Source organism: Bombina bombina, chromosome 2 (assembly GCF_027579735.1).
Source record: "Bombina bombina isolate aBomBom1 chromosome 2, aBomBom1.pri, whole genome shotgun sequence".
Lineage (NCBI taxonomy): Eukaryota > Metazoa > Chordata > Amphibia > Anura > Bombinatoridae > Bombina > Bombina bombina.
In genome coordinates this window covers 289,686,258-289,709,382 of record NC_069500.1, presented here as the reverse complement: position 1 = coordinate 289,709,382, position 23,125 = coordinate 289,686,258, and the positions used below count along the sequence as shown (strand labels likewise).

Sequence of the window (23,125 nt, the reverse complement as noted above, 5' to 3'; positions counted from 1 at the left end):
AGGTTTCCTCAAAGAAAGAGAAAATGCAAACACCTAGGGCCTTAATATTCAAAACCTCTCTTTTCATGTGAGATATTCAAAAATGGTCCTCCAGCAAGATCGCTAGAAAAGTTTTCAAAAGGCAGATTTTGCTTGACTTCTCCAAGTTGTTTCTCTGCATTTCTGTATGTGAATGATAGGCAATCCCAGTGTAATATACCATTGAATGACATGACAGTTCTATTGCATTTACACTTTCTATTTTATATCACTTTACACTTCAGATTACATTTTATTACATTTTCTATTATGAATTTTTTTACATTGTGTATTTAGGATTCTGATTTTACAAATTCTGAATATGTCTTCACAGTTTCTGTATACATTTAACAAAATTAGGATCAAATGTTGTACTGTATATTTATGTGTATATTTGACCTGTTAGAGTGCACTTTGCATGTCTCATTTAAATTAAAAGTAACAAACTGTAAGCTTCAGTTTCCCTGACAGCATCATTACTTTCTGTGGGCCAGATAATCAAACATTCTTTAGTTTGGAGTGAGATTACAGTGATGGCTTCACAGGGGCAGAACTCACTGAATTTTCTAAGAAAAATAGAGAACCCGAAAATCCCAAAGAGATGCCTTCCATAGAAAGTAATGAAGCTCTCTAGGATATAAAATTTTACATGGGAGAGAAAGTAAATGGAGAACCCCTGGGGCTGATATAAAGTCTCAGTTTGCATCAATTCCAAATTAAACTGAAATGTTTTCACTACAATTTTACTTGTGTATTGTGAATGTCAAGCAAACTTCACATGCATACAGCTCGAGAGACAAAGCAGTGAGACCAGCTCGTTTAAAATGCTTAAAGAATTTGACAAGACTTGTGAGAGAGCTCCAGATATACCATGGGAACTACCCTGTTGAGCCGAGGGAACTGCCCTGTTTCTCCTACTTTATGAAACTATCAGTTTACAATGGAGAAAATATAAAGTGCAATGTAATTTGTAAAAGATACACAGAAATATAGAAAGTATGAAGTTAATCAAAGTAACACAGAAACTGTCAAAGCATATTCAGAATGTGTAAAATAACTGCTAGATCAAAATTTTAAATGTATTAAAATACAAATGAGAAACTGCATAGCTTAAATGCAATAATACTGAAAGGACCCAATCTGAAAAGTATAGCAATATAAAATACAATGCACAACGTGTAACAAAACTATCATATCATGCAGTGCTATATTGCACTAGGCTTGTCTCTGCTTTGCATACATAAATGATGGAGATCTCTCAGTGCTGGAGAGTTTCGCTCTTTTTCTTTGTATAATTCAGTGAGGTTGCCTTTGGGATGTTTGAACTACAATTTATCTCCAAGATAGAGAATCTTTGAATATCAGGGCCATAGTGCAATACTGTTTAAAGAACACTTTCAAGAGCTTCAATAGCTCTAAGGTAAAGGCTCAACAAAAAAACATAATTTATGTAAGAACTTACCTGATAAATTCATTTCTTTCATATTAGCAAGAGTCCATGAGCTAGAGACGTATGGGATATACATTCCTACCAGGAGGGGCAAAGTTTCCCAAACCTCAAAATGCCTATAAATACACCCCTCACCACACCCACAAATCAGTTTAACGTATAGCCAAGAAGTGGGGTGATAAGAAAAAAGTGCGAAAGCATAAAAAATAAGGAATTGGAATAATTGTGCTTTATACAAAAAAATCATAACCACCACAAAAGGGTGGGCCTCATGGACTCTTGCTAATATGAAAGAAATGAATTTATCAGGTAAGTTCTTACATAAATTATGTTTTCTTTCATGTAATTAGCAAGAGTCCATGAGCTAGTGACGTATGGGATAATGACTACCCAAGATGTGGATCTTCCACGCAAGAGTCACTATAGAGGGAGGGATAAAATAAAGACAGCCAATTCCGCTGAAAATAATCCACACCCAAAATAAAGTTTAAATCTTATAATGAAAAAAACTGAAATTATAAGCAGAAGAATCAAACTGAAACAGCTGCCTGAAGTACTTTTCTACCAAAAACTGCTTAAGAAGAAGAAAACACATCAAAATGGTAGAATTTAGTAAAAGTATGCAAAGACCACCAAGTGGCTGCTTTGCAAATCTGATCAACTGAAGCTTCATTCCTATACGCCCAGGAAGTAGAAACTGGCGTAGTAGAATGAGCTGTAAGCCTTTGAGGCGGAGTTTTACCCGACTCGACATAGGCATGATGAAACAAAGATTTTAACCAAGATGCCAAAGAAATGGCAGAAGCCTTCTGACCTTTCCTAGAACCGGAAAAGATAACAAATAGACCAGAAGTCTTTCGGAAATCCTTAGTAGCTTCAACATAATATTTCAAAGCTCTAACTACATCCAAAGAATGCAACGAGTTTTCCTTAGAATTCTTAGGATTAGGACACAATGAAGGAACCACAATTTCTCTACTAATGTTGTTAGAATTAACAACCTTAGGTAAAAATTTAAAAGACGTTCACAACACCGCCTTATCCTGATGAAAAATCAGAAAAGGAGACTCACAAGAAAGAGCAGATAATTCAGAAACTCTTCTAGCAGAAGAGATGGCCAAAAGAAACAAAACTTTCCAAGAAAGTAATTTAATGTCCAGCGAATGCATAGGTTCAAACGGAGGAGCTTGAAGAGCCCCCAGAACCAAATTCAAACTCCAAGGAGGAGAGATAGACTTAATAACAGGTTTTATACAAGCCAAAGCTTGTACAAAACAATGAATATCAGGAAGACTAGCAATCTTTCTGTGAAAAAGAACAGAAAGAGCAGAGATTTGACCTTTCAAGGAACTTGCAGACAAACCTTATCCAAACCATCCTGAAGAAACTGTAAAATTCTAGGAATTCTAAAAGAATGCCAAGAAAAAAGATGAGAAAAACACCAAGAAATGAAAATCTTCCAGACTCGATAATATATCTTCCTAGATACAGTTTTACGAGCCTGTAACATAGTATTAATCACAGAGTCAGAGAAACCTCTATGATTGAGAATCAAGCGTTCAATCTCCATACCTTCAAATTTAAGGATTTGCGATAGGAGGTCTGGTCTTAACGGAAGAGTCCACGGTTGGCAAGATCCGCATACCAAAACCTGTGAGGCCATGCTGGAGCCACCAGCAGAATAAACGAACGTTCCTTTAGAATCTTGGAAAAAGAACTATAGGCGGAAAGATATAAGCAGGATGATACTTCCAAGGAAGTGACAATGCATCCACTGCTTCCGCCTGAGGATCCCTGGATCTGGACAGATGCCTGGGAAGCTTCTTGTTTAGATGAGAAGCCATCAGATCTATTTCTGGAAGTCCCCATATTTGAACAATCTGAAGAAATACCTCTGGGTGATGAAACCATTCGCCCAGATGTAGTGTTTGGCGACTGAGATAATCCGCTTCCCAATTGTCTATACCTGGGATATGAACCGCGGAAATTAGACAGGAGCTGGATTCCGCCCATACAAGTATTTGAGAGACTTCTTTCATAGCCAGAGGACTGTGAGTTCCTCCTTGATGATTGACATATGCCACAGTTGTGACATTGTCCGTCTAGAAACAAATCAACGACTCTCTCTTTAGAAGAGGCTACGACTGAAGAGCTCTGAAAATTGCACGGAGTTCCAAAAATGTTGATTGGTAATCTCACCTCCTGAGATTCCCAAACCCCTTGTGCTGTCAGAAACCCCCATACAGCTCCCCAACCTGTCAGATTTGCATCTGTTGAGATCACAGTCTAGGTTGGAGGAACAAAAAGAAGCCCCCTGAACTAAACGATGGTGATCTGTCCACCACGTCAGAGAGTGTCGAACAATCGGTTTTAAAGATATTAATTGAGATATCTTTGTATAATCCCTGCACCACTGGTTCAGCATACAGAGCTGAAGAGGTCGCATGTGAAAACGAGCAAAGGGAATCGCGTCCAATGCAGCAGTCATAAGACCTAGAATTTCCATGCATAAGGCTACCGAAGGGAATGATTGAGACTGAAGGTTTCGATAAGCTGAAACCAATTTCAGACGCCTCTTGTCCGTCAGAGACAGAATCAAGAACACTGAATCTATCAGGAAACCTAAAAAGGTTACCCTTGTCTGAGGAATCAAACAAACTTTTTGGTAAATTGATCCTCCAACCATGTTCTTGAAGAAACAACACTTATAAAAGACTGGAAAGGTTCTTTCTAGAGAAAATGAGCAAAGGGAATTGAATCCAATGCTGTGGCCATAAGACCTAAAACTTCTATGCATATATAGCAACTGAAGGAAATAATAGAGACTAAAGGTACCGATAGACGGAACCCAATAACATTATCCCTTGTCTGATAGACAAGGACAGTGACACAAACTATCTGGAAACCTAAAAAAGGTGACCCTTGTGTGAGGAATCAAGAGCTTTAGAAAAGAAGATCCTCTAACTATGTCCTGAAGAGTAAGTAAATCATATGAGATTCCGCATCCTCAGAAAATAATCTGAATGAAAACAGAAAAATGAAAATATGCATTTATTGTATCTAATGAAAACAAATAATGCTATTAAAGACCATAAAAAGGCAAAATAGTTTGAATAAAACTCCAAAACCCGGTTCCTCAAAAGAAACTGGAAGAAATACCCCAGAAGATTCCAGGTCTGAGCAGCGCTTGAACCCCATGGGTGCCCAGCCATGCTTCAACAGTACCCAAAATATATAGGACAGAAACACAGTTAAAGAAAGTGTTAGCCTTGCTGGAATAAACTCAAAGAAATTTGGACAAAATAAATTTCAAAGAAGCCTTAACCTGCCCCTTACCAGCCAAGCTGGAATACGGCACGTACATCGCAAAATTAGGGAGCTGATTTCGAACTCCAATTATAGACATGTTACTTGGGAAAGAACTCAGGAATTCGTTCCTTAATAAGAACAACCAAACTAGTATAAGCTTAAAGTTTTAGTCTTAGAACTCAACCTTGAAGCCCAGAGTAACAGTTAAGAATTGAATCCAATTATAAAACAAATAATTGATTATCTTAGAACAAAGGAAATATGGATTTATTTTTTTTTAAAAATCACAAAATTCTTCTAGCTAAAAAAACTAAAGACATAGATTAACCCTCATTTGCGAAAATATTCAATAAAATGAAGACACAAATGAAATTATTAGCATGATAGTTCAGTATAAAGGACCAGCCAATACAGTGGACTTGCATAATCAAAAAATGCAAAACAACAAGACAAATGCAACAGCACCTAGTCTAGTAAATGTTGTCCCTTTAACAATGCTAAAATAAATCATAATCTGATACTTGATCTTAAAGTAAACAGAGAAAATGAAGCAATTGCAATATCCAAATAAATCACAGGACCAAGAAAAGTACCTGAAACTAAATAATTTTCCATAAATAAGATACAACCATCTAAAGGAAAATAAATACTATTTTGCTATAGAAACAATAGCATAATTAGTAGAATTAGAGATAGCCCCAATAAATTGGAGAACCCTCCAAATTGAGTTTAACTGCTGGCAAAGAATATGGTTTAAAACCTTTGAAGAAGGAATAAAAGAAAATTCTCAGCCTATTCCATTCCCTAGTATAGGGAATTGGAAAGAAAACCTCTAATGAAATAAATAGGCAGAAATAATGTCAGCTAGTTTTAAAGAACTAGTTACCTTAATATCCAAAATAATCAACACCTTTTCAACAAAGAACAAATGTACTTTAATAATTGAAAAATAATAAAAAAGTAGATTTGTTAGTGTCAATATCGGATTAAGAAAATTTCTGAAAAAAACATCATCAGAGAAGGATAAATCAGTATGTTGTTGGTCATTTGAAACTTCAATAATTAAAAAAGAAGTGAAAAAGACCTAAAAATTTTATTAGAAGGCACGAAGTCAGACAAAGCCTTTAACATAGAATCAGAAAAATATTTCTTATAAGTCTTCTAAATATTTCTTGTAAGAAAAGAAAATATATAAAGCATAAATACTAATGGATTCCGCATGTAAAAGTATAACATAATATCTTATTACAAACCATAGCTAAAGATAAACATTTATAACATTTAAAATAAATGAACTTCGCTTTGGTAGAACTGAAACTCAGTTAAGCGTTTTTCCAAAAGTGGCTTCTGATTCAGAGTCCATTTGAGACATCTTGCAATATGTAATAGAAAAAAACAACATATAAAGCAAAATTGATCAAATTCCTTAAATGACAGTTTCAGGAATGGGAAAAAAATGCCAATGAACAAGCTTCTAGCAACCAGAAGCAATAAATAATGAGACTTAAATATTGTGGAGACAACAATGACGCTCGAATTTTTTAGCCAAAAATGGCGCCACATCCAGTAACGCCGACATTTTTTGGCGCAGAAACGTAAAAAAAATGACGCAACTTCCGGCGACACGTATGACGCCGGAAATGACAAGAACATTTTTGCGCCAAGATAGTCCGCGCCAAGAATAAATGAAGCATTTTCAGCCCCCGCGAGCCTAACAGCCCACAGGAAAAAAAGTCAAATTTTAAGGTAAGAAAAAATTGAGTTATTCATATGCATTATCCCAAATATGAAACTGACTGTCTGAAAATAAGGAACGTTGAACATCCTGAATCAAGGCAAATAAATGTTTAAACACATATATTTAGAACTTTATATAAAAGTGCCCAACCATAGCTTTAGAATGTCACAGAAAATAAGACTTACTTACCCCAGGACACTCATCTACATGTAGTAGAAAGCCAAACCAGTACTGAAACGAGAATCAGTAGAGGTAATGGTATATATAAGAGTATATCGTCGATCTGAAAAGGGAGGTAAGAGATGAATCTCTACGACCGATAACAGAGAACCTATGAAATAGACCCCGTAGAAGGAGATCATTGAATTCAAATAGGCAATACTCTCTTCACATCCCTCTGACATTCACTGCACGCTGAGAGGAAAACCGGGCTCCAACCTGCTGCGGAGCGCATATCAACGTAGAATCTAGCACAGACTTACTTCACCACCTCCACAGGAGGCAAAGTTTGTAAAAACTGATTTGTGGGTGTGGTGAGGGGTGTATTTATAGGCATTTTGAGGTTTGGGAAACTTTGCCCCTCCTGGTAGGAATGTATATCCCATACGTCACTAGCTCATGGACTCTTGCTAATTACATGAAAGAAAACAGAATTTATGCTTACCTGATGAATTACTTTCTCCAACGGTGTCCGGTCCACGGCGTCATCCATTACTTGTGGGAAATATTCTCTTCCCCAACAGGAAATGGCAAAGAGCACAGCAAAAGCTGTCCATATAGCCCCTCCTCAGGCTCCGCCCCCCAGTCATTCGACCGACGGTTAGGAGAAAAAAAAAAAAGGAGAAACTATAGGGTGCCGTGGTGACTGTAGTGTATAGAGAAAGACATTTTTCAAACCTGATTAAAAAAACAGGGCGGGCCGTGGACCGGACACACCGTTTGAGAAAGTAATTTATCAGGTAAGCATAAATTCTGTTTTCTCCAACATTGGTGTGTCCGGTCCACGGCGTCATCCATTACTTCTGGGAACCAATACCAAAGCTTTAGGACACGGATGAAGGGAGGGCGCAAATCAGGTTACCTAAACGGAAGGCACCACGGCTTGCAAAACCTTTCTCCCAAAAATAGTCTCCGAAGAAGCATAAGTATCAAATTTGTAGAATTTGGCAAAAGTGTGCAGAGAAGACCAAGTCGCTGCCTTACATATCTGATCAACAGAAGCCTCGTTCTTGAAGGCCCATGTGGAAGCCACAGCCCTAGTAGAGTGAGCTGTGATTCGTTCAGGAGGCTGACGTCCGGCAGTCTCATAAGCCAATCGGATAATGCTTTTCAGCCAGAAAGAGAGGTAGCAGTAGCTTTTTGTCCTCTCCTCTTACCAGAGTAAACGACAAACAAAGATGAGGTTTGTCTAAAATCCTTTGTTGCTTCAAAATAGAACTTTAAAGCACGAACTACATCTAAATTGTGTAACAAACGTTCCTTCTTTGAAACTGGATTCGGACACAGAGAAGGAACAACTATTTCCTGGTTAATATTCTTGTTGGAAACAACTTTTGGAAGAAAACCAGGCTTAGTACGCAAAACTACCTTATCTGAATGGAACACCAGATAGGGTGGATCACACTGCAAAGCAGATAATTCAGAAACTCTTCTAGCAGAAGAAATAGCAACCAAAAACAGAACTTTCCAAGATAGTAACTTGATATCTATGGAATGTAAAGGTTCAAACGGAACCCCTTGAAGAACTGAAAGAACTAAATTTAGACTCCAAGGGTCTGTAAACAGGCTTGATTCTGACCAAAGCCTGTACAAAAGCTTGTACATCTGGCACAGCTGCCAGGCGTTTGTGTAACAAAACAGATAAAGCAGAAATCTGTCCTTTTAGAGAACTCGCTGACAACCCTTTATCCAAACCCTCTTTGAGAAAGGAAAGAATCTTAGGAATCTTAATTTTACTCCAGGAGAATCCCTTGGATTCACACCAACAGATATATTTTTTAAATTTTTTATGGTAAATCTTTCTAGTCACAGGTTTTCTGGCTTGGACCAGAGTATCTATCACTGAATTTGAAAATCCACGCTTGGATAAAATCAAGCGTTCAATTTCCAAGCAGTCAGCTGCAGAGAAACTAGATTTGGATGTTCGAATGGACCTTGTACTAGAAGATCCTGTCTCAAAGATAGCTTCCATGGTGGAGCCGATGACATATTCACCAGGTCTGCATACCAAGTCCTGCGTGGCCACGCAGGAGCTATCAGAATCACAGAGGCCTTCTCCTGTTTGATCCTGGCTACGAGCCTGGGAAGGAGAGGAAACGGTGGAAACACATAAGCTAGGTTGAACGACCAAGGCGCCACTAATGCATCCACTAGAGTCGCCTTGGGATCCCTGGATCTGGACCCGTAACAAGGAACCTTGAAGTTCTGACGGGACGCCATCAGATCCATGTCTGGAATGCCCCATAATTGAGTTAACTGGGCAAAGACCTCCGGGTGGAGTTCCCACTCCCCCGGATGGAAAGTCTGACGACTCAAGTAATCCGCCTCCCAGTTGTCTACTCCTGGGATGTGAATTGCAGATAGGTGGCAGGAGTGATCCTCCGCCCATTTGATGATCTTGGATACCTCTCTCATCGCCAAGGAATTCTTTGTCCCTCCCTGATGGTTGATGTAAGCTACAGTTGTCATGTTGTCCAACTGGAAACTTATGAATACGGCCTTCGCTAGTTGAGGCCAAGCCCGGAGCGCATTGAATATCGCTCTCAGTTCCAGGATGTTTATCGGGAGAAGGGACTCTTCCCGAGACCATAGACCCTGAGCTTTCAGAGAGTCCCAGACCGCGCCCCAGCCTAATAGACTGGCGTCGGTCGTGACAATGACCCACTCTGGTCTGCGGAAACTCATTCCCTGAGACAGGTGATCCTGAGTCAACCACCAACGGAGTGAGTCTCTGGTTACCTGGTCTACTTGAATCTGGGGAGACAAGTCTGCATAGTCCCCATTCCACTGACTGAGCATGCACAGTTGTAATGGTCTTAGATGAATTCGAGCAAAAGGAACTATGTCCATTGCTGCAACCATCAATCCTACTACTTCCATGCACTGAGCTATGGAAGGCTGCAGAATAGAGTGAAGAACTTGACAAGCGTTTAGAAGCTTTGACTTTCTGACCTCTGCCAGGAAGATCTTCATTTCTAAAGAATCTATTATTGTTCCCAAAAAGGGAACTCTTGTTGACGGAGACAGGGAACTCCTTTCTACCTTCACCTTCCACCGTGAGATCTGAGAAAGGCTAGAACAATGTCTGTATGAGCCTTTGCCTTGGAAAGAGACGACGCTTGAATTAGAATGTCGTCTAGATAAGGTGCCACTGCAATGCCCCTCGGTCTTAGAACCGCTAGAAGGGACCCTAGCACCTTTGTGAAAATTCTGGGAGCAGTGTCTAAGCCGAATGGAAGAGCCACGAACGGGTAATGTTTGTCCAGAAAGGCGAACCTTAGGAACTGATGATGATCTTTGTGGATAGGAATATGTAGGTATGCATCCTTTAAATCCACGGTAGTCATATATTGACCCTCCTGGATTGTAGGTAAAATGGTTCGAATGGTTTCCATTTTGAACGATGGAACTCTGAGAAATTTGTTTAGAATTTTTAAATCCAGAATTGGTCTGAAAGTTCCCTCTTTTTTGGGAACTACAAAAAGGTTTGAGTAAAACCCCTGACCTTGTTCCGCTGTTGGAACTGGGTGTATCACTCCCATCTTTAACAGGTCTCCTACGCAATGTAAGAATGCCTGTCTCTTTATCTGGTCTGAAGATAAGCGAGACATGTGGAACCTTCCCCTTGGAGGAAGTTCCTTGAATTCTAGAAGATAACCCTGAGAGACTATTTCTAGTGCCCAGGGATCCGGAACATCTCTTGCCCCAGCCTGAGCAAAAAGAGAGAGAGTCTGCCCCCTACTAGATCCGGTCCCGGATCGGGGGCTACCCCTTCATGCTGTCTTGGTAGCAGCAGCAGGCTTCTTGGCCTGTTTACCCTTGTTCCAGCCTTGCATTGGTTTCCAAGCTGGCTTAGCCTGGGAAGCGTTACCCTCTTGTCTAGAGGCTGCAGAGTTAGGAGACGGTCCGTTCCTGAAGTTACGAAAGGAACGAAAATTGGACTTATTCTTAGCCTTAAAAGGCCTATCCTGTGGGAGGGTATGGCCCTTCCCCCCCAGTGATGTCTGAAATAATTTCCTTCAATTCTGGCCCAAAAAGGGTCTTACCTTTGAAAGGAATATTAAGCAATTTTGTCTTGGAAGATACGTCCGCCGACCAAGACTTTAGCCAGAGCGCTCTGCGCGCCACAATTGCAAACCCTGAATTTTTCGCCGCTAATCTCGCTAGTTGCAAAGCGGCATCTAAAATAAAGGAATTAGCTAACTTAAGTGCGTGAATTCTGTCCATGATTTCCTCATATGGAGTCTCCTTATTGAGCGACTTTTCTAGTTCATCGAACCAGAAACACGCCGCCGTAGTGACAGGAATAATGCACGAAATTGGTTGCAGGAGGTAACCTTGCTGAACAAAAATCTTTTTAAGCAAACCCTCCAATTTTTTATCCATAGGATCTTTGAAAGCACAATTGTCCTCAATGGGAATAGTCGTGCGTTTGGCTAGCGTAGTAACTGCCCCCTAAACCTTAGGGACTGTTTGCCATGTGTCTTTCCTTGGGTCGACCATGGGGAACAATTTCTTAAAAATAGGAGGTGGGACAAAAGGTATGCCTGGTTTCTCCCACTCCTTATTCACTATGTCCGCCACCCTTTTAGGTATCGGAAAGGCATCGGGGTGCACCGGGACCTCTAGGAATTTGTCCATCTTGCACAATTTTTCTGGAATGACCAAAGAGTCACAATCATCCAGTGTAGTTAGCCCCTCAAGTAATGCGCGGAGATGCTCTAACTTAAATTTAAACGTCACAACATCAGGTTCTGCCTGTTGAGAAATTCTTCCTGAATCAGAAAGTTCTCCCTCCGACAAACCCTCCCTCACTGCCACTTCTGACTGGTGTGAGGGTATGACAGATAAATTATCGTTGGCACCTTCTTGCTCCACTGTATTAAAAACTGAGCAATCACGCTTTCTTTGAAATGTTGGCATTTCGGATAAAATATTAGCTATGGAATTATCCATTACTGCCGTTAATTGTTGCATAGTAACAAGCATTGACGCGCTAGATGTACTAGGGGTCGCCTGCGCGGGCATAACTGGCATTGACACAGAAGAAGAGGATGAAGAACTATCCCCACTACCTTCATTTGATGAATCATCTTGGGCAACCTTATTAAATGTGACAGTACTGTCCTTACTTTGTCTGGACGCCATAGCACAATTATCACATACATTTGAAGGGGGGACCACCTTGGCCTCCATACATACAGAACATGTTCTATCTGAAGGTACAGACATGTTAGACAGGCTTAAACAGGCTAATAATGCAAAAAAAACGTTTTTAAACAAAACCGTTACTGTCTCTTTAAATGTTAAACAGAGCACACTTTATTTCAGAATATGTGAAAAACTATGAAAGAAATATCCAAATATACCAAATTTTCACCACAGTGTCTTAATGCTTTAAAAGTATTGCACCCCAATTTTCAAGCATTTAACCCCTTAAATGAGGAAACCGGAGCCGTTTAATCAATTAACAACTTTAACCCCACTACAGTCCCAGCCACAGCATTTGCTGCGACTCCACCTGTCCTTGGGGGTTATACGATACCAAATTAAGCCTTCCAGGAACGTTTTCAATGATCACCAGACCCTTTCACATGCAGCTGCATGCACTGCATCCAAAAGAAACTGCGCAATTATGGCGCAAAAATGAGGCTTTGTCTACTATAGTGAAAGGCCCTTCCTGACTGGGAAGGTGTCTAAATGACTGACTGGCGTCTAAAAACGTTCCCCACACTAAAAGTTTAGAAATATCACTTCAAACTTCATAAAATACCTAAATAAAGCAATCGATTTAGCCCACAAGAGTGTCAACCAGTGTATAGCCCATAATAAGCCTGCATTCTGTTAAGAGTCTAAGAAAATGGCTTACCGATCCCCAAGAGGGAAAATGACAGTCTTCTAGCATTACACAGTCTAGACTAGTCATACCTTGAGCAGAAAATCTGCAAACTGTTCCCCCCAACTGAAGTTCTCTGGGCTCAACAGTCCTGCGTGGGAACAGCAATTGATTTTAGTTACTGCTGCTAAAATCATACTCCTCTTTTAAACAGAACTCTTCATTCCTTTCTGTTTTAGAGGAAATAGTACAACCAGCACTATTTTAAAATAACAAACTCTTGATAGAAACCACCCTGAGGAACTTCAAACACACTTGGATATTTAAAGACACAGACACCGGTTTGTTTTTTCCATGTGAGTTTATTGTTGTTCAAAATATATAAAAATATATTGTAAAATTTTATTTAGCATTGTTTATTTTGATCTATCACATTTTAGCTCACTATTTTATTTCTTTTGTGGTAATATTTAGATTGACTTTAGTATTTTGTTTTAAATTATTATTCGAAAAGATAAATCCATAGTATTAGTTTTATTAAAAATGAATCTTTTATAACATTATTGTCAACATTTTTTATAATAAAATATATCTAAATGTGTCTATGACCATTCGTTCTGCATCCTACTATATCATAATATGAACAAATAATGCTCATACTCACTTTATTTACTGCAAAAGCTGTGATGATATCGGACTCTTTATGAATTATTCTTGCTCTCCCTCCAGAATATCCCTGATCTGCTTCGGTCTGGAATCAAACAAACAATGAGAGATTATAAATACCATTAACATCAGAAACAAACAATGCATTGTTGTTTTTAAAAATCCAAAAAGAAATTTGAAATTCTATTAAACATTTTATTAGTTAGAGACAGAGAATGTGCTGAGAAAATAAATTGATATGGTGGACAAGAGAGAAAACCCCTCAGCTAAAAAAAAAAAAAGAAAAAAAAAGAGAAAAATGAAGTCTGCAAGCTTATGCATTAGTTCAAAAAGATGATAAATTAAAACCTAAAGAACAAGAATCAGATCCCAAATAAAATAAGATTTTTGTAAAACGGCAATAAACTATTGAAAAAACACTAACTTTAAAATAATTTGTGGACAAACATTTTTCCAACATCTTGGAGGAAATCCAGAATTGGCAAATGGAAAAAATACTAATTGGAAAAGATTGAACACAATAATTTAAATAGCTGCTCCAAAAATAAATAGCAAATATAAATTATAACAACAAATGCCCTTGTATTCGTTTCCACTAAATTATTAAATTTACAAATGAAGCAAGTGCCTAAAGTTTTGGTTATCTGTACAATGGATAAAAAGAACCACACAGGTATCTTTCTAATACAAATACAAACATTATAAAATAAAAAAAAAAATACCTAGCAGAGCCAGTCTATACATAGGCTTGTGCATAATGCAAGTTTTATTTGTTCCTACGGACCCTGTGATGAAAGAATAAAGGCCTTTTTAATAAGAGTATGGAATCCATGTGTATATTTGCATATGCAGGTCCATTTATCTATCCTCCAAATATTTTACAGAGCAGCATGCATATTATTACTATTGCAACTGAGTAACCTGTTGGGGCCCCAAAAACAAAATTGCACAAGGGCTTTCTGTTGAGTAGGTCTGCATCTGTATTTTAGGGTGTGTGGGTAATGCAGACACACTTGTATGTATATATAAGTATATATATGAAGACTCGCATTAAGTCAACTGTAGGGTGGTCCATAGCAATTACATACATATATATATATATACACATATAAGAGAAAGAGAGAGTGAGACAGCCATATACAGTATATATATATATATATATATATATATATATATATATATATATATATATATATATATATATATATATACACACACACACACACACACACACACATACAGTCTAAAAAAAGAATAAAGATAGGTAAGGTGAATGCAATATATTCACATACAAAGTATGGGAATTAAGCACTCTTCAACTAGTCAAAGTACAAAAACAGGCTGCAGGCAGCATAGAGTCAATAGGCTGACTTTTGTTTGTGTTCTGTGAATCTTGGATATTTTGTTAGAACTGAACTACTCATGGCAAGTTTGTTTCTTTTAAACATTGTGTAGAAAATCCTGTGGCGGAGCGGCATGTGCCGTGTTACTCAAGCGATTGCATCGTTGCATTGTTTTGAGCCCTGGAACTGTGTACTGTAGCATCATGCATAATCTGGTGCGTTACACCGGCTGCGTGCCTTCCAGGAGCAACAATGAGCGGTCACAGCCGCATCAGGAGGCCGCAGGTATTTCCGAAACCTTTGCATCTATGCTGCGTGCTTAGAGGTATGCTACCTGTTGAGGGTGTTGACTATGGGAGCACCAAACATTGGGGTGCTTTATTGACTAAGGATTCAACAATCCGTCCCACAGTTTGTATCAAGCCTTACTTTTGAAGAGTTCTAGCATAAAACTGCATAAAATTGGAAGGGCAGGGATATCGACACAAAAATGGCCTCTCTTCATTCAGTGACTTTTGATGCTAAGTATTTGCTTGATTCGCGCCATTACTTGTCATTTATACTTGCCGTTTTCTAACATGATGTTATAATTACCTCCATTTCTAAACATGTTTCTTTGGGAACATAGATGCCCACGATTTACCTGCCCAGACATTACCCTCATATATTCTTGAGGATTCTGTGCGCAGCTAGGGTGTTGTTGGTTTCCACTGAATATTGCATATCCTATCTTTGCATTGTTTTTTGAATTGGCTTTGCTTTAAGAGATCCGCCTTGTGTACTATATATATATATATATATATATATATATATATATATATATATATATATATATATATATATAATTTAAAGCCTTTGGAATCACAGACATATGCACATTTTTATATTCTTTATACTTTCACATTGCTGTTTTTGATGTTTGTAATGTTTCTATTACTTTTTGCTGCTGTGCAGAAACAATGGGTGTTTTTAACCAATTCTCATATAATTATACTTTATAGGTGAATATATTTCATTCACCTTATCTTTCTTTATTCTTTTTTAGACATCATACTTTTTGGATCTGCACGAACCTTTATATACATAATTAAATTTTCCTCTCCACAAAAAAGTTACTTTAATACACATATACAGTATATATATATATATATATATATATATATATATATATATATATATATATTTAAATATATATATATATATATATATATATATATATTTAAATATATATATATATATATATATATATATATATATATATTTAAATATATATAATATTTATATATTATATTTATATAGATATACACACATATACATACATACATACAGTCGTATGCAAAAGTTTAGGCACCCCTGACAATTTTCATTTATAAATAATTGGGTGTTTGGATCAGCAATTTCATTTTGATCTATCAAATAACTGAAAGCCATAGTAATATTTCAGTAGTGAAATGAGGTTTATTGGATTAACATAAAATGTGCACTATGCATCAAAAAGCATAAAAGTGAATAAATTTGGGCACCCTTGTCATTTTGTTGATTTGAATACCTGTAACTACCTAGCACTGATTGGTTTGGTGAGCCCATTAAGCCTTGAACTTCATAGACAGGTGCATCCAATCATGAGAAAAGGTATTTAAGGTGGCCAATTGCAAGTTGTTGTTCAACATTATGGTTTAGGGGAAGGCTACAAAAAGCTATCACAGAGATTTAAGGTGTCAGTGTCCACTGTGAGGAACATAGTGAGGAAATGGAAAACCACAGGCACAGTTCTTGTTCTTGTTAAGGCCAGAAGTGGCAGGCCAATTAAAATATCGGAGAGGCAAAGGATGGTGAGAATGGTCAAAAACAGCCCACAGACCACCTCCAAAGACCTACAACATCATCTTGCTGCAGATGGTGTCACTGTGCATCGTCAACAATTCAGCACACTTTGCACAAAGAGAAGCTGTATGGGAAGCGGGTTGTCCATGCTCGGCAACCATCAAACCTAATTGAACTGAAGATGTTTTGCAAGGAGGAATGGTCCAAAATACCTTCATCCAGAATCCAGACACTCATTACAGGCTATAGGAAGCGTCTAGATGCTGTTATTTCTGCTAAAGGAGGCTCTACTAAATATTGATGCAATATTTCTGTTGGGGTGCCCAAATTTATGCACCTGTCTAATTTTGTTTTGATGCATATTGCACATTTTCTGTTAATCCAATAAACCTAATTTCACTACTGAAATATTACTGTGTCCTTCAGTTATTTGATTGATCAAAATGAAATTGCTGATAAAAACACCAAATTATTTATAAATGAAAATCATGGAAATTGAAATATATATAATATTTTACCAGGAAGGATACATTGAGATTTCTCTCGTTTTCAAGTATGTCCTGGGTCCACAAAACATTGTAATTGATACAATAGGGTACAATAAAATACAAAAACAATATTATATCATAATATATGCAAAATTTAACATAATAGGTAGGAAATATATAATCAACCATGACAGGTGCATTCTGTTTTGAGATATGCAGAGAGGGATCTCTTAAAGGATTTTAGGGTTGGAGAAGGTTTGAAAGTGTGCGGGAGGTCATTACATAACTGTGGTGCTCTGTAGGAAAAAGAGGATCGAGCTGCTTTTTTTTTTGTATGGAGGCAGACTAAATAATGTGCTGGTACTGGATCGGAGGTTATGGGAGGTGGGAACAGAGGTGGGAACAGCTGGGGAGAGCATAGGTAGGTGGGAGCTTCAGAGAAAAGCTCTTAAACACAAGGCTGGAAAGATGGAGGGTGCGTCTAGATTCCAGCGACAGCCAGCATATTCTTTTAGCATGTCGCAATGGTGGGTCCTATAGTTACATTGTAGCACAAAGCGGCAGAACGAGTTATACAGTGTATTAAGTTTATTAAGGTGAGTTTGCGGCGCAGGTGCATATAATACATCCCCATAATCCATGATTGGCATCAGCATTTGCTGTACAATCTTTTCCTTTACTGTAGAGCTGAGGCAGGATTTGTTTCTGTACAGGGCACCTAGTTTTGGATAGAGTTTAGATGCAAGTTTTTCTATGTGGAGGCCAAAAGATAGATTGGAGTCTAACAACATACCCAAGTATTTGAAAGAGTGGACTGCGGTCAGTGTGCCATTTGATTTTGTTTTGATGCGTAGATGGGAATTTTGTAGTTTGTGTAATTTAGGTACCGTTCCAAAGATTATTGTGACAGTTTTGTCATTGTTTAGGAAGAGTTTGTTTTTTGAGATCCACTTTTCTACCTCTGTGAACTGGTCTTGAAGCACTGCCTCAAGCTGCGGCAGATTGGATTTGCTTGCATAGATTACTGTGTCGTCTGCATATATGTGTACAGTTGAGGATTTGCAGATATTTAGCAGATCATTTATAAATAATGTGAATAGTTCGGGTCCGAGAATGGAACACGTGACTGGGAAAGGGAGGGAGTTGCTGTCAGAAATGGAGACATACTGTGATTGATCCGATACATATGATCGAAACCCGGTTAGCAGACAATCACGATACCAGAGTTTTTTTACTTTGAGCAGTAGTATGTCGCGGTCTACTATGTCAAAGGCCTTTGTAATATCAAGAAAAATTGCTCCAGTTAGGTCTCCTTGTTCCATGCCAGTTTGGATGTAGTTGAAAACTTTTAGGAGGGCAGTTGTAGTGGAGTGATTTAGGCAAAAACCTGATTGAACAGGGGTCAGATAGTTAGATCGTTGGTAATACTCACATAATTGCGTATGGATGCATTTTTCTAAGATTTTTGACAAAACTGAGAGCAATGATATTGGGCAATAGTTAGTATCCAAGGTTATCTCACCATTTTTATGGATAGGCACTACTCTTGCAGTCTTCCAAAGTTTGGGTATGTATCCAGACACCAAGGATTTGTTAATTAGGGTTGTGACAGGTTTAGCATTTGCCGGCGCACTGAGCGGTTTTTCATTTTTAGATTAAGGTGTTTCTTTATGACATTGATGGGTACAGGTCTAAAATTGAACTTCTCTATATTGGGTCTTTGCAGATTTAGTGGGGCCTGATCCACATTTGTAGTTTCAGGATGTGTCATTTATTAGTTTGTCAATCAGTGTGGTGGAGCATATGACAAAATAATTGTTAAAGGCATTTGCTACTTCTAAGGGAAGTTGCAGGGTTTGTTTGTCAACTTTGACAGTGGAGAGTTGGGAGTGTGTAAGTTATTTATGACTTTCCAAAACTTTCTAGGGTTTGATATGTTATTGTTCAGATTTTCACAGAAATATTGGGCCCTGGCCAATTTTGTTTGTTTAGTGCATATATTTTGCCATTGTCTATATACACATTGATCGTTCATAGAGCTAGTATGCTTGAACTTTGACCACAGTGAGTTATATATATATATATATATACACACACACACACACACACACATACATAAACACACACACACCAACCAAAGAGAAATATAAAGTGAGCCTTAACCCAGCAGTTGCTCGTGCTATTCAAAATTAAATGTAGGTAGATTGTATTTAACAAGAGCAGGAGACTCCACCAAGTCCTAATTTATCATACACTTTAATAGAACAAATTCCATCACATGCCTGATGAAGCCCAATAAGGATTTGCTGTGGGTGAAAATTTGACTTTTTCATCTGCCTAATAGGACTGTGTGGTGATTGTATTTATACTGTTTGGTGTTTTGTTATTGTTACACTTTTTTTGTTTTTATTTAGTCATTTGTTTGTGTCACAAAAATAGGGCGAATAGCAAATCAGTAGCAGTTAATTTAAAAGGAAGACACTTATGGATACGGTAGTTTTCTTTAACATTCTTAAATCCGAGCGTTTATAAAAAACTAGGATTTACCATTGCTAACAATAAACAGAACTTTCAGTAATCAGTTCGTAAAAATAGGGTGCTAAAATTATCCTCTCTATGCCGCTGCCTTCTCCCTAAACTCATAACCCACAGCACAGCACTTTTTTTTTTTTTCAATGAGGTGAGGTCTCCACCTCTAAACCAATAGCTGTGCTAGTCATATGACAGTGTTCTGTATGTTAGCACAGCTATTGGTTTAGAGGTAGAAACGTCACCTCACTGAGAAAAGAGCGATGTGCCTTCCTTGAGCAGCTGGAGGTGCTGAGTTTAGCGAGGAGGATGCGGGACAGAAAGAGTAAGTTTAGCAAACTTTTATACAAACTAATGACTGAAAGTCCATTTTTAGTGATGGGAAGGTCCAAGCATTTTAAAACGCTCAGATTTACCATTACTTTAATTAATCATATGGGGTACATAGGTCACAGGAAACGGGCTGTAAGTAGTAAACTCACCAAAGGAGGAAGCAACTATTGACAAACTGTACTTGTGATCTGTTAAAAGGATATGAAACCCATATTTTTTTCCTTTTACGACTCAGATAGAGCATGCAATTTTAAGCAACTTTCTAATTAACTCCTATTATCAAATTTTCTTCGTTCTCTTGGTATCTTTATTTAAAAAGCAGGAATGTGATGCATAGAAGCCAGCCCATTTTTGGTTGAAAACCTGGGTTATGCTTGCTTATTGGTGGGTAAATGTAAGCCTCCAATAAGCAAGCGCTATCCATGGTGCTGAACCTAAAATGGGCTGGCTGCTAAGATTTATATTCCATTCCTGCTTTTAAAATAAAGATAGCAAGAGAACAAAGAAAAATTGATAATAGGAGTAAATTATAAAGTTGATTAAAATTGAATGCTCTATCTCAATCATGAAAGAATAAAATTGGGTTCAGTGTCCCTTTAAGTGCACTACCAAATTATGAAAAAATAAATAAAAAGAAAATTTATGCATACCTGATAAATGTATTTCTTTTTGGATACGATGAGTCCACGGATTTCATCCTTACTTGTGGGATTACGCCACCTGGTCAGCAGGAGGAGGTAAAGAGCACCACAGCAGAGCTGTATATATAGCTCCTCCCTTCCCTCCCACTCCAGTCATTCGACCGATGTTAGGAAGAGAAAGGAAAAGCCAAAGTGCAGAGGTGTCTGAAGTTTAACAAAAAATTAAGTAACCTGTCTCATTAGAACAGGGCGGGCCGTGGACTCATCGTATCCAAAAAGAAATAAATTTATCAGGTAAGCATAAATTTTCTTTTCTAAGATACGATGAGTCCTTACTTGTGGGATACAATACCAAAGCTATAGAACACGGATGAAAAGGGAGGGACAAGACAGTGAACCTAAACGGAAGGCACCAATGCTTGAAGAACCTTTCTCCCAAAAGCAGCCTCAGCCGAGGCAAAAGTATCAAATTTGTAAAATTTAGAAAAAGTTTGAAGAGAAGACCAAGTTGCAGCCTTGCAAATCTGATCAACAGAAGCATCTCATATGTAAAACGGATGATACTCTTCAGCCAAAAAGAAAGAGAGGAAGCCGTAGCTTTCTGATCCCTACGTTTCACTGAAAAACTTACAAACAAAGAAGATGATTGTCGAAAATCCTTAGTCACTTGTAAGTAGAACTTTAAAGCACGGACTACGTCTAAATTATGTAACAGACGTTCCTTCTTAGAAGAAGGATTAGGACACAAGGAAGGAACAACAATCTCCTGATTAATATTCTTGTTTGAAACAACTTTAGGAAGAAAACCAAGCTTTGTACGTAACACCACCTTATCCGAATGAAAAATAAGATAAGGAGAATTATATTGTAATGCTGAAAGCTCAGATACTGGTCGAGCTGAAGAAATAGCAACTAAAAATAAAACTTTCCAAGATAATAACTTAATATCTATGGAATGCATAGGTTCAAACGGAACACCTTGAAGAACTCTAAGAACTAAATTTAAACTCCAAGGAGGAGCAATTGGTCTAAATACAGGCCTGATCCTAGTCAGAGCCTGACAAAAAGATTGAACATCTGACAGACACTTGTGTAACAAAATAGATAAAGCAGAAATCTGTCCTTTTAAAGAACTTGCTGATAACCCCTTCTCCAATCAATCTTGGAAAAAAGACAAAATCCTGGGAATCCTAACCTTAATCCATGAGTAGCCCTTAGATTCACACCAATAAAATTATTTACGCCATATCTTATGGTAAATTTTCCTAGTAACAGGCTTACGTGGCTGAATTAAAATATTTATGACTGAATCAGAAAAACCCCGCTTAGATAAAATTAAGCATTCAATCTCCAAGCAGTCAGCTGCAGAGAAACTAGATTTGGATGATGGAAGGGACCCTGAATGAGAAGGTCCTTCCTCAATGGAAGCTTCCACGGTGGCCGAGATGACATGTCCAGCAAATCGGCATACCAAATCCTGCGAGGCCACGCCGGAGCAATGAGAGTTACTGATGCCCTCTCCTGTTTGATTCGAGCAATCATCCGGGGAAGGAGAGCAAACAGAGGAAATACATGTGCTAGGCTGAAAACCCAAGGAACTGCTAAGACATCTATCAGCTCGGCCTGGGGATCCCTCGACCTGGACCCGTATCTCGGAAGCTTGGCATTCTGACGAGACTCCATAAGGTCCAATTCCGCCGACCCCATCTGAGAATCAGGCTTGAAAATATTTCTGGATGAAAAGTCTGCCTGCTCAGAAAATCTGCCTCCCAGTTTTCCACCCCTGGGATGTAGATCACCGAAAGATGGCAAGAGTGAGCCTCCGCCCACTGAATTATGCTGGCTACCTCGATCATTGCTAATGAACTCCTTGTTCCTCCCTGATGATTTATATAAGCCACTGTCGCTATGTTGTTCGATTGAAATCTGATGAATTGGGCCGAAGTCAACTGAGGCCAGGCCTGAAGCGCATTGAATATCGCCCTCAACTCTAGAATGTTGATAGGAAGGAGAGATTCTGCTTGAGTCCATACTCCCTGAGCCCTTAAGGAGCTCCAGATTGCTCCCCATCCTAACAGGCTGGCATCCGTTGTCACAATCACCCATGCGGGTCTGCGAAAGCATGTCCCCTGGGATAGATGATCCAGCGACAACCACCACAGGAGAGAGTCCCTTGTCTCCTGATCTAGTGTTATTCGAGGAGACAAATCTGTATCTCCATTCCATTGCCTGAGCAAATGGTACGATGTCCATTACTGCCACCATTAATCCGATTACCTCCATGCACTGAGCCACTGACGGCCGAAGATTGGACTGAAGGGCTCGACATGTATTCAGAATTTTTAACTTTCTGACCTCTGTCAGAAAAATTTTCATTGACATAGAGTCGATTAGAGTACCCAGAAAAGGAACCCTTGTCTGAGGAATTAAACTCCTTTCCAGATTTACCTTCCACCCATGAGATCTCAGGAAGGCTAACACAATCTCGGTATGATATCTTGCTAGATAAGATGACGCCTGGATCAGAATATCGTCCAGATAAGGCGCCACCGCAATCCCCTGTGGTCTTAGAACCTTTGTGAAAATTTTGGGCGCTGTGGCCAGACCAAAAGGGAGAGCTACAAACTGAAAATGTTTGTCCAGAAAGACAAACCTCAGGAACTTGTGATGATTTCTGTGGATAGGAACATGAAGATATGCATCCTTTAGATCCACTGTAGTCATGAATTGA

At 38.5% G+C, this 23,125-nt stretch overlaps 1 protein-coding gene across 3 annotated transcripts in view; it reads right to left on the bottom strand.

The window, feature by feature from the left end:
• DMXL1 (Dmx like 1) overlaps positions 1–23,125 on the bottom strand; it is a 383,924-nt gene that overhangs the window by 70,314 nt on the left and 290,485 nt on the right. For all 3 annotated transcript variants that reach the window (XM_053701585.1, XM_053701589.1, XM_053701586.1), the window contains one exon: positions 13,235–13,321. In XM_053701585.1, the coding sequence (XP_053557560.1) occupies positions 13,235–13,321 (87 nt within the window). The remainder of the gene's footprint in view (positions 1–13,234; positions 13,322–23,125) is intronic.